The sequence below is a fragment of the Schistocerca cancellata genome, chromosome 3 (assembly GCF_023864275.1).
Source record: "Schistocerca cancellata isolate TAMUIC-IGC-003103 chromosome 3, iqSchCanc2.1, whole genome shotgun sequence".
NCBI lineage: Eukaryota > Metazoa > Arthropoda > Insecta > Orthoptera > Acrididae > Schistocerca > Schistocerca cancellata.
In genome coordinates this window covers 242454969-242467210 of record NC_064628.1, presented here as the reverse complement: position 1 = coordinate 242467210, position 12242 = coordinate 242454969, and the positions used below count along the sequence as shown (strand labels likewise).

The 12242-nt window shown below is 44.6% G+C and overlaps 1 protein-coding gene across 2 annotated transcripts in view; it reads right to left on the bottom strand.

The window, feature by feature from the left end:
- LOC126174876 (ATP-dependent translocase ABCB1-like) overlaps positions 1-12242 on the bottom strand; it is a 208510-nt gene that overhangs the window by 160854 nt on the left and 35414 nt on the right. For both annotated transcript variants that reach the window (XM_049921289.1, XM_049921288.1), the window contains exon 5: positions 2716-3018. In XM_049921289.1, coding sequence (XP_049777246.1) covers positions 2716-3018 — 303 coding nt within the window. The remainder of the gene's footprint in view (positions 1-2715; positions 3019-12242) is intronic.

Here is a 12242-nt window from a genome sequence, read left to right as displayed (position 1 = left end):
TATAAACTTTGCTGGTAGAAAATAATGGCATAAGATCACATCGTTGTTCCATAAGTTCAGTAAACACAGTAGGTACACGCACCAGAGTCTTTAGTCATTCATAATATATTCTCCTTCACTATTAACAACAGTCTGGCAACGCTGGGATAACTTTTCGATTCCGTGACTGTAGAAATCAGGTGGTTTTTAGGCGAAGAATTGATAGAGCCATGTTTGGGGCGCATTCCCATCTAGAAAGTTCGTTCCTTGAAGGTTGTTGAATAGAGAGCAGACAAGGTGAAAATATGAGGGCGCAAGATTAGGTGAATAACGTTGGTGCGGAATGACTTCCCAACCCAACTCATGTATTGTGTTTCTTGTCAGCCTAGCAGAATGAGCGAGGGCGTTGTCGTGGATCGGCATTACTTAGCGTCTTCCAGGACGTTCCTCTTGGATTGCGTCTACAAGACGCCTCAGTTGTTGACAAGGAATGTCAGGAGAGTTCGCTACACCTCGGAGGGGCAATTCGTACTACACCACACCGTCACTTTGCCACCAGATGCACAACAATATCTTTTGTAGATGCGCGCTGCTTTGTTTGGGCCTAACCATTCCTTTCTTTTCCTTAGGATGGACACTATTGCCCACCAGTAAGGATACAGGATAGGAATCATCGGTGTTGTTCACGAGTCAATTGATGATGAGCAAGCAGAGATGCACACATGGCCATCCGCTGATTTTAGTGATTTTGGCTTAGGGCATGCTGTACCCAAACACCCGATTTTTTGAACCATTCCCATTACTTGCAAATACGGTACGATGGTGGAACGATCACGGCTCACCACATGTGTCAGTTCTTGCGTACACTGACGTCAAACATTGTGATTCATGCATTTAAACCAAATTAATCAAACATTTGGCTGTCGCTGTCTGTCCATTATCTGCACACACGGTGCAAATGTTTCAGGCTGCCTTCGCTGCTGTCAACCCTCTATTGAACTAAAACAGAAGAATATGTAGGAAATGTTCCGATTTCTCCACTTACCACTGTTTTCTGGCATCCTCATCTCCGTTCACTATCTCCAAATGACAAAATAATACACTACTGGCCATTAAAACTAATACACCACGAAGATGAGGTGCTACAGACTCGAAATTTAACCGACAGAAAGAAGATGCTGTGATATGCAAATGATTTGCTTTTCAGAGCATTCACATATGGCTGGCGCTGGGGGCGACACCTAACCGTGCTGACATGAGGAAAGTTTCCAACTGATCTCTCATACACAAACAGCAGTTGACCGGAGTTGCCTGGTGGAAACGTTGTTGTGATACCTCGTGTAAGGAGGAGAAATGCGTACCATCACGTTTCCGACTTTGATAAAGGTCGGATTGTAGCCTATCGCAATTGCGATTTATCGTATCACGACATTGCTGTTCGCGTTGGTCGAGATCCAATGACTGTTAGCAGAATATGGAATCGGTGGGTTCAGGAGGGTAATACGGAACGCCGTGCTGTATCCCAACGGCCTCGTATCACTAGCAATCGAGATTAGAGGCATCTTATCCGCATGGCTGTAACGGATCGTGCAGCCACGTCTTTTTCCCTCAGTCAACAGATGGGGACGTTTGCAAGACAACAACCATCTGCACGAACAGTTGACGACGTTTGCAGCAGCTTAGACGATCAGGTCGGAGACCATGGCTGCGGTTACCCCTGACGCTGCATCACAGACAGGAGCGCCTGCCATGCTGTACTCAACGACGAACCTGGGTGCACGAATGAAAAACCGTCATTTTTTCGGATGAATCCAGGTTCTGTTTACAGCATCATGATGGTCGCATCCGTGTTTGGAGACATCGCGGAGAACGCACATTGGAAGCGTGTATTCGTCATTCGTCAACACCATACTGGCGTATCACCCGGCGTGATGATATGGGGTGCCATTGGTTACACGTCTCGGTCACCTCTTGTTCGCATTGACAGCACTTTGAACAGTGGACGTTACATTTCAAATGTGTTACGAGCCGTGGTGCTACCCTTCATTCGATTACTGCGAAACCCTACATTTCAGCAGGATAATGCACGACCGCGTGTTGCAGGTCCTCTATGGGCCTTTCTGGATACAAAATATGTTCGAATGCTCCCCTGGCCAGCACATTCTCCAGATCTCTCAGCAACTTAAATAGTCTGGTCAATGGTGGGGGAGAAACTGGCTCGTCACAATACGCCAGTCACTACTCTTGATGAACTGTGGTAGCGTGTTGAAGCTGCATGGGCAGCTGTACCTGTACACACCAGCCAAGTTCTGTTTGACTCAATGTCCAGGAGTACCACGACCGTTATTACGGCCAGAGGTGGTTGTTCTGGCTACTGATTTCTCAGGATCTATGCACCCAAATTGCGTGAAAATGTAATCACATGTTAGTTCTAGTATAATATATTTGTCCAATGAATACCCGTTTATCATTTGCATTTCTTCTTGGTGCAGCAATTTTAATGGCCAGTAGTGTAATATGTCAAGTCGAATAGTAATAGTGAACTACAAATAAAATGTGACAGTCAGTAAATAAACCCATAGCAACCGGAATACCAACACGCGAAAAAAAAAACGCTACCAACTTAAGCACCAAACTTACATTCTGGGACGGTCTGTACATAGTTAATAGAGAGAATCGTCTCCATTAAGCGAAGGCGTATCATTCTTTTATCCCAATACCGAGTGCCGCATTTACCTGCCGGTATCCGACGTAGTTGAAGGTGAAGATGCAGACGTAGGTGAAGAGGAAGGTGGCGGCGCCCAGGATGGCGCTGTAGATGAGGAACTGCCGCACGCCGTGCAGGAAGACACGCACCGCCACGTCGGGCACCTGCTCGCCCGCGGCCGTGGCGTTGGCCAGCGCGGACCCGAAGTCCACCATGACGCCCGTCAGGTCTCCAAACAGCAGGTTGCTGAGCGGCATGCCCACGCCGGCGCCTACCGCCGCCACCACCCCGAGGGTCAGCAGCCAGCGCTCCCATGCGGTCGAGAAGCGGAACTAGACAAGAAACGAGGCGGGAACATTAGGGGTTACCTCCACGTCGACGGCTGGGTTAGGTGCTGTAAAACATTTCAGTTGCTAGCATGTATATACTAGGTACTACTCCTACAGTCCGATTCAAAGTGTCTGATAGCTGACAGCCAGTAAGTTGAATTGCTCCTATCATCAATGCAGCAACGGGAGCTCTCGCGTTGTCGACAAGAGAAAACTTAGCTAAGGCCCTGCTTTGACGGTCCGGTCACGCTAATGTGACCACCGCTTATTTTCGACCTCAAAATGCACTAATGTAGCACAGAGAGAAGTGGCAACACTAGCAGTGGATGGCATATAACGCGTGTCTGGGGGACGTGGAGAGAGGTGTAGTCCCTAGAATGAAATTTTCACTCTACAGCGGAGTGTGTGCTGATATGAAACATCCTGGCAGATTAAAACTGTGTGACAGACCGAGACTCGAACTCGGGACCTTTGCCATTCGCGGGCAAGTGCTGTGAGGACGGGGCGCGAGTCGTGCTTGGGTAGCTCAGTTGGTAGCGCACTTGCCCACAAAAGGCAAAGGTCCCGAGTTCGAGTCTCGGTCCGGCACACAGTTTTAATCTGCCAGGAAGTTTCAAAGGTGTAGTCATTGTAATACGGTAACGGAGCGATTTACCTGACGTCCAAAAGGGTCCAATGGTGGAAGAATTTTCGGAACGACTATGTCTGTAAACTGTTCGTGTGCCGTCACGTTTAAAGCATACAGTACTTGGCAAAGTGGGGCTATGCAAAACCCGCACCGAGGCAGCTGTGATGCACCACGGGCCATAGGTGACAGGGGTAAATGACGACTGTGGAGATATGTACGGGCGAGTAGACGTGCAGCTGTTTGACAGCTGACTGCCCAGATGAAACACAGGGCTACCAAGTGCCTCCTCAACAAACGTTTAGCGTACGTAGCTGCGTATGAAACTCCTCGGCGTGCCCCTGGTCCATGCACCCGTGATGACCACTGTTCATCAGCGAGGAATGCTGGAATTTGGGCAGCAGTACCACAACTGAATCTCCACTGAGTGCCAGGAGGCAGCCTTTTCAGACGACAGATGTCGTTGGCATGTACGGCTGAAGGCCAACATACTGCAACAATCGTCGAAAGGATCCCGGCCGGAGAAGGGAGCGTTATGGCCTGGGAAGTGTTTCCGTTGCATCCCCTGTTTGATCTCGTCGTTCTGGAACTCGCAATGGACCAACACAATTATGCACTTATCGCTGGTAACCACGTTCACATCTATAAGCAGTATGTTTTTCCTCAACTTGATGGCGTTTACCAGCAGAACTATACAACGTCTGACATAGTTCAAAATGTATGTGCGTGGTCCGAAGAGCATTAGGATGAGTTTATTGTACTCCCCCGGCGTCCAGACGACCCGGATTAAAACCTAATCGAAAATCTGTGGGGTGACCTTGGTCGGGCTGTTCGCGTCACGGGTGCTCAAAAGAGAAACCTGGTCATGCCAGTAGAGTCGGAATGGTTCCGCATCCCTGTTAGTACCTTCCAGAGCCTCACAGACTCTTCCTGCACGTCTCTCGCTGTAAAAGTTATTTAATCAGGTTTATGACAGGTGGTCACATTACTGTGACTGACCCGCTACGGTCGCAGGTTCGAATCCTGCCTCGGGCATGGATGTGTGTGATGTCCTTAGGTTCGTTAGGTTTAAGTAGTTCTAAGTTCTAGGGGACTGATGACCGCAGCAGTTAAGCCCCATAGTGCTCAGAGCCATTTGAACCATTTTTGTGACTGACAGCGTATAATTAAGAACACATTTTTTGCTTTCTTATAGCAGCTGCAGAGATCCGTAAAAATACTTGATTTTCAGATTTTTTTTTACATGATTCTTGTTCAAAACAGACTTTAAAGCGATTATTTATCACTGTGGAGATCCAACGTTGGCTGGTGCTTAGAGATAGTACTTGTTGTAATTTCGGAACTTAAGTGGCACAATCCATCTAATTTAAATAGGGCTGGTACACCAACAAGTTACAAGCGTATGGGTCCCATCGTCAATACTGTATCACTCTCTTAGCATTAGTCTATTTTGGGAAATTCAGATAATCAAAATATTGAGAGAACAGTGTAAGTACGAAATGGAGAAAGTCGACTTGGGAGAGAGTCAGCTTGAGTTCCAGAGAAATATAGGAAACGGCGAGGCGATACTGATCCTAAGGGTTATCTTATAAAACAGACTGCAAAAAGATAAACCTTTTCCAAGTGCACGTGCCGCCACCACTAAGGGAGTGCATCTGGGGAGGGGGGGGGGGGGGGATAGGTTATTGAGTAATAAAAGTCGACGGAAACGCGTCGCGACTTTTTCACACCCATTAACAGCGACAGTGCCTGCAGAATTGTAAAGAAATGGGCCATTCAGGAGTCCTGAATTCCGAATAATGCTTAAGTTGGAATAAGAAGAGGCCATTCTGCAGGTTGAGAGTTGGCGCCAGCAGCCACCTAGCTGGTGGCAAGTTAATTGAGGTTGTTGATTTTCGCTAAGAAGCAGTAAGAGCATCTACCATTGATAAACGTAAATAAATTCTGGAGTGGGATAACAGAGCTCACCTTTGAATAGTTGGAGGAGGAAGCCTTTTTGACCGGAACTGGAAGGCGGGTAGTGGGAATCATATGTTGCCTGTTTCTAGACACCCCACCCCCACCCCAGCGTAAAAATACCCTCTGTTGGCTAATAACATTAAAATTGAGTTTGGGGGGAGATCGCTACATTATCAGAACCAATCTGATAGGTTCAAAAAAATTGTTCGAATGGCTCTGAGCACTATGGGACTTAACATCTGTGGTCATCAGTCCCCTAGAACTTAGAACTACTTAACCCTAACTAACCTAAGGACATCACACACATCCATGCCCGAGGCAGGATTCGAACCTGCGACCGTAGCGGTCACGCGGTTCCAGACTGAAGCGCCTAGAACCGCACGCCCACACCAGCCGGCTATCTGATTGGTCATCGGTCAGAGGAACCATTGTCATTGGCGATCAAAATCACGCTCACACTCAAGGAGAAACAGTAAAAGTTCACCTCTTGCTGGCATCGTTATGCAGAACACTTCGGTCGTAGACTTGAGAGGGGAGACATCCGCCGAGACATGGGTTCTGATTCCAGGCTTTGTGATAGAGCTGCCTCTGGTGCAGGACAAAGTACTGGGAGTTTTCCAGGCACCGCTGCAGCCACTCGTGGACGCCGCTAACTCTAAGTATGATGAGCAACAGCAGCATTCACAAACCGAGGCGTAGGAGACACACAAGGCCTTCAGACAAAAGTCAGGAAGTGATCAAGGCTCAACATGCACTCAACCAAGTCGGCAAGTGCATGCGTGACTCATTCCGCTGTTCTTTCTCTACTTCTTAACTGAGAACTGGCAATCACTCTGCGGCTTCCGCGAACGTAGCTACTTGATTCTAACTTGGTCACTCCAGATCGATGATGCGACCTCTCCCAAGGTTTTGTTGGTTAAAGTCAGTTGTAACTTGTCTTCACACTTCATGAACGTAACTGCTCATAGTTATTTATGCACTTGTGCGTAACTTGAAATCCAAACGACTTCTAATAAATAGGGCCTTACTTACACTGTCCATCGTTTCTTTCAGTAGTCTAATGAATCCCCTATCTTTATCACCATTTTGAGTTACAGCACCCATGTTCCATGTATGTTAGGCTCACGCTTTTAAAACTGAAATCACTTAATTACCCATCGCATAACACCTGTAATTAGATCTACACGACTCCGTGTGGAACGATCTGCTTATCACTACGGTCACCATTTCTCAGCTTCAACTCCACATCAACAAAAGAAATTACAGTTCTGGAACAATAAACAGAATCTCTGAGATTTGCTGATGAAATTACAATTATGTAAGAGAGGACAAAAGAGGTTACAAGATGAATATGAACAAAAGCAACAACAAAAAACAAGGTAATGGAATGCCGGCAAATCAAGCCAGGTGGTAAAGAGGGAAGTAGATTAGAAAATAGTACGCTGTGAGTAGTTGAAGGGTATTGCTATTAAGGGCAGCAAAATGCTAAAAATGGTCGGATTAAAGAAGATACAAAATGCACGCTGGTATCAGAAAGAAATTCGTTTCAGAGGAACAGAAATTTTTGTCGTCGAATATAAATTTAAATGTTACAACATATTTTTGAAGACATTTGTCAGGAATGTAACCTTGTACAGATGACTGTAAACAATTCAGGAGAGAAGAGAAGACTTTGAATTGTTGAACTACAGAAGAGTACTGAAGATAGGATTGGTAGAGAATTGAGGAGAAATGAAATTGATGGCGCAAATTGAATAAAAGCACAGATTGGTTGACAGAAGACGTCGTAAGGCATTGAGGAATAATCCGTTTGGTAATGGACGGGTGAATTTTGGACGGACACCAGAGCTTGACCAATGTAAGCTAGTTGACGTGGAGGATAGTTGCAGTTATTATACAGAGACGAAGGAGCTTATGAAGGATAAATTAGGGTGGAAAACGGTGTTAAACACCTATAGGTCAATGCGTCATCTGCTAAGGCATTCAGGAATAAACCTGGCGCTGGAGGAGCAATAGAGGAGAAAACTGGTACAAAGCAGAACAAGCGTAGGAGACCCCAAAGAGATTACAATTGATTATGAGTATAGTTGGTATAGAGAGATGAGAAAAGTTTTCACAAGGTTGGTAATGGTGGAGGACAGCGTAAGTCCAGTTGAAGTACTAATGACTTAAAAGGAAAAGGCTGTGCTGCTATATGTGAATGCAGTGATCCGCAGCTAGTTGTTTGTTTTAAGTTTTCTATAGCACTAACCAATTAGTCACGCTTGTCTTCGGCCTTGTCACATCGTTCTGATAGCTCAGCTGTTGATTAGCACAGTCAGTTAGGGCGAAACGACAGCCAACTACGTGAGTATTGAGAGTCAATTTCGTTATTGTGCCTTGGTTCTGTTTGGCTGAGACAGACATTTTGTCTGTGTTTTACGACGAACCCAGGACATCGCCTCCTCCAGACCTAAGTTTACTTCGCTTTTCTATTATGATCTAGACACAGACTGCTGATGAATCTGAACAGATTATTTTATCGAAATATCATCTTCATGTGCCAACTACGTGGAAATAGAGTGGTGCTCCTCATTAATGAGATTCGCTGACAAGACGATACAGGGTATTATGTGATGAAAACGTTTAAACCTAGAAGTATGTTTAAGTTAAAAGCTTTGAGCACAAACAAGTAACCCGAACACCAAGTTTGTTCTCTTATGGTTGAACTCGACTGAAATAGGAAAGAATAAAACAGAGTAACGCATACATCTGCCTCTGATACAATGTGAGAAGTCGACGATTAGGAGAGAGATTCTTGAATCACAGGAATTATTTTCGCGATTCACAGCAAACAAATTGAAAATAGGAAAGAGAAGTATCAGTTTGTTCATCGCTACATTTCCTATGTTAAGTGTGAGGAACGTCACAATAAAGCCATTGTTATAAATCTAAGTATATCATTTTCACCCAGCGTCTTTTGCCTCAACCACAGTTCAGTTGATGGCATATCGGGAAGATCTCTTTTCTATTGGGCTTAATTTCTTAATGTACCATTTAAATTAACTACATTAACGTTCATTGGTTGTTGCGCTTCAAAATTTTGTGCGTCACTTCGCTGATGCTTTTCTCTGTAATAATTGCATCCTATCTTCCTAGAATTTGTGCTCCTGATGTATACAGTCGCTTTGCTAAATTATTGTCCATGTCACTTCTTACGTACCTTACACCTTAACCGCTCTTTTTCCCACAGAACAATCATGCAAGTCAGTAACTATTTGCAGCTAAGTTACAAGTACCGAACGGAGAATAAAATGTAAGAGTTACCAGTGCTGTTAACTGATTCCAAGACTTAACTGTTTATAGTCAGTATTAATATGACTGCTAATTCTTCTGCCTGGTTGTATGTTGCCGTTTCTCTGAGATAGTTTGGCGTAGATTGGTGCGTGTCGACCTTCGATATGAAATAGACCTTCGAGAGCGTACGCTGCTGTACACGAAAATTGCAGGGATTATCGGGAATGATGAGGAATAGATCATATATGACATTACACTCTTAAAACGTATGAAATAAATATGAATAACAAATATATAGTATTGCATGTGCCGAATGACGTTTTGTTGGGCTGAACAACACCTATGATTTACGACCTTGCAAGTACACCAGTGGATCGGGATTACTAGTAAAACGTTAAAGATCACAAGTGACTCGCTTACTGGTGATATGCCATACCAGTTCAGTGCGAAGTACGGCAAATGAATGGGAAAGCATGATAGGGACAGTTATGTGTCGTGAAGTAACAGTCTTGAGAATTCTGTTCAACAATGGTCCTGCTGAACAGGATATTTAGTTTCACAGCCATAGCGATGACCATGGTTACTATCAAGGATTAGTGTTACTTGAAGCACAGCAATATTCCTGTCAATACATCAACGTCTCGGGTTAAATACGAGAATACTCGCTGTTATTATGGACTCTGGGGGTTATTGGTTCAGTTTTTGCTGAGAAGATATGTGTGGCGTAAATGGTCAACTGTGAATAGTAATTATTTCGGTACTTTATCAGCGGCAAAGTGGAATTTAGTCACGTGCCTTTTTGATTTTAGTGTTCAACACGAGCTTAATGCCACAGTTACTTTATAACTGTCAATACTTAGAGCAATATACAGTACAGTTTCACACTTCGCTGATTCTTCTATTTCGTAAACAATCTTTATATAACGCAGAATTCCTTTTATAAGTCACCAGGAATAGCGAGTTTATCTCTTGTCTAATAAAAGAGTTGCTAAACTTCGTCCGGAAAGACCTCGAAAGACCCAACGGTAATGTCCGGCCGCCGTGTCATCCACAGCCGATGGACGTAATCAGATGGACTCTCTCGTCAGCTGTTAATTTTCGTGACGTGGAACAGTTACTACTCGCTCATGTAGCTCCTCAATCGACCTCACGAGGTTGAGTGCACCCCGGTAGGGCCAACAGCACATGGCGGGCCGTATGGTCAACTACGGCCGACGGTGCTTAACTTCCGTGATCTGGTGGGAACCGGTGCATCCACCGGTCAACGGATTTTGATCATAAAAAAGTCAAAACTGGTACAAATTTCTACCCAAACTTTTCCTAACCCCAAGGAGCTTCTGCCGTCTGACAACTGAATCCAACGGTCATCAAGTCGTAAATACACTACTGGCCATTAAAATTGCTACACCACGAAGATGACGTGCTACAGACGCGAAATTAAACCGACAGGAACAAGATGCTGTGATATGAAAATGATTAGCTTTTCAGAGCATTCACACAAGGTTGGCGCCGGTGGTGACACGTAACCGTGCTGACATGAGTAAAGTTTCCAACCGGTTTCTCATACACAAACAGCAGTTGGCCGGCGTTGCCTGGTGAAACGTTGTGATGCCTCGTGTAAGGAGGAGTAGAATATGGAATCGGTGGGTTCAGGAGGGTAATACGGAACGCCGTGCTGTATCCCAACGGCCTCGTATCACTAGCAGTCGAGATGACAGGCTTCTTATCCGCATGGCTGTAACGGATCGTGCAGCCACGTCTCGATCCCTGAGCCAACAGATGGGGACGTTTGCAAGACAACAACCATCTGCACGAACAGTTGACGACGTTTGCAGCAGCTTAGACTATCAGCTCGGAGACCATGTCTGCGGTTCCCTTGACGCTGCATCACAAACAGGAGCGACTGCGATGGTGTACTCAACGACGAACCTGGGTGCACGAATGGCAAAACGTCATTTTTCCGGATGAATTCAGGGTCTGTTTACAGGATCATGATGGTCGCATCCGTGTTTGGCGACATCGCAGTGACGCACTTTGGAAGCCTGTATTCGTCACTGCCATACTGGCGTATCACCCGGCGTAATGGTATGGGGTACCATTGGTTACACGTCTCGGTCACCTCTTGTTCGCATTGACGGCACTTTGAACAGTGGACGTTACATTTCAAATGTGTTACCACCCGTGGCTCTACCCTTCATTCGATCCCTGCGAGACCCTACATTTCAGCAGGATAATGCACGACCGCATGTTGCAGGTCCTGTACGGGCCTTTATGGATACAGAAAGTGTTCGAATGCTTCCCTGGCCAGCACATTCTCCAGATCTCTCACCAACTGAAAACATCTGGTCAATGGTGGCCCAGCAACTGGCTCGTCACAATACGCCAGTCACTACTCTTGATGAACTGTGGTATCGCGTTGAAGCTGCATGGGCAGCTGTACCTGTACACGCCATCCAAGCTCTGTTTGACTCAATGCGGAGGTGTATCAAGGGCGTTATTACGGCCAGAGGTGGTTGTTCTGGGTACTGATTTCTCAAGATTTATGCACCCAAATTGCGTGATAATGTAATCACCTGTCAGTTCTGGTATAATATATTTGTCCAACGAATACCTGTTCATCATCTGCATTTCTTCTTGGTGTAGCAATTTTAATAGCCTGTAGTGTATAACTTGTCGCAATATTACAATGCAGAAAACACTCAAAAGAGATTATTATGGTGAACAAAAATATCCGAAGATAGAAATGATAATCATTTTATCGGTGAATTCAGCTTATCCCTACGCCCATCAACTTCATCAACGCAAAATAATTTCATTTAATAAATTCATATGTAACATCCCGCTAACGATATACACTTAAACTGAATGAGAGCAGGAGATTCTCATCCTATTTGTCGGCTCATCTACCTTAAAGCACTGTGTAATAAACTCTTACATGAAGTATATATTTATATAAACATTTACTGGTTTCGAAATATCGCTGTAAAATAGCGAGAAACAATCTTCATCTATCTTACTTCATGTGCTCATATCGTTACCACGGGACTGCTAAATTATAAAATTCAATGGACAATAAAATAATAAATAACAAAATCTATTATTATATCATGTGACTCGGGTAGACTACAATAAAATTGAATGAAGTATATTTTATTTCTACTGATGTTGCGATAGTTTCGTTTTTGAAGTTATTACCTTACCTATATCAGGGTTAATTTTATGTTCTCATTTTATTGTATGGAATGTTCAGTTCTGTTAACATCTACGAGAACCGGAACAAGTGCAAGTATTGACAATGATGTTGGAAGGAATTAAGTTTTGTGCTTGGTTCAACTTTCACACAGAAAAGGCACGAAATGAAAATAAG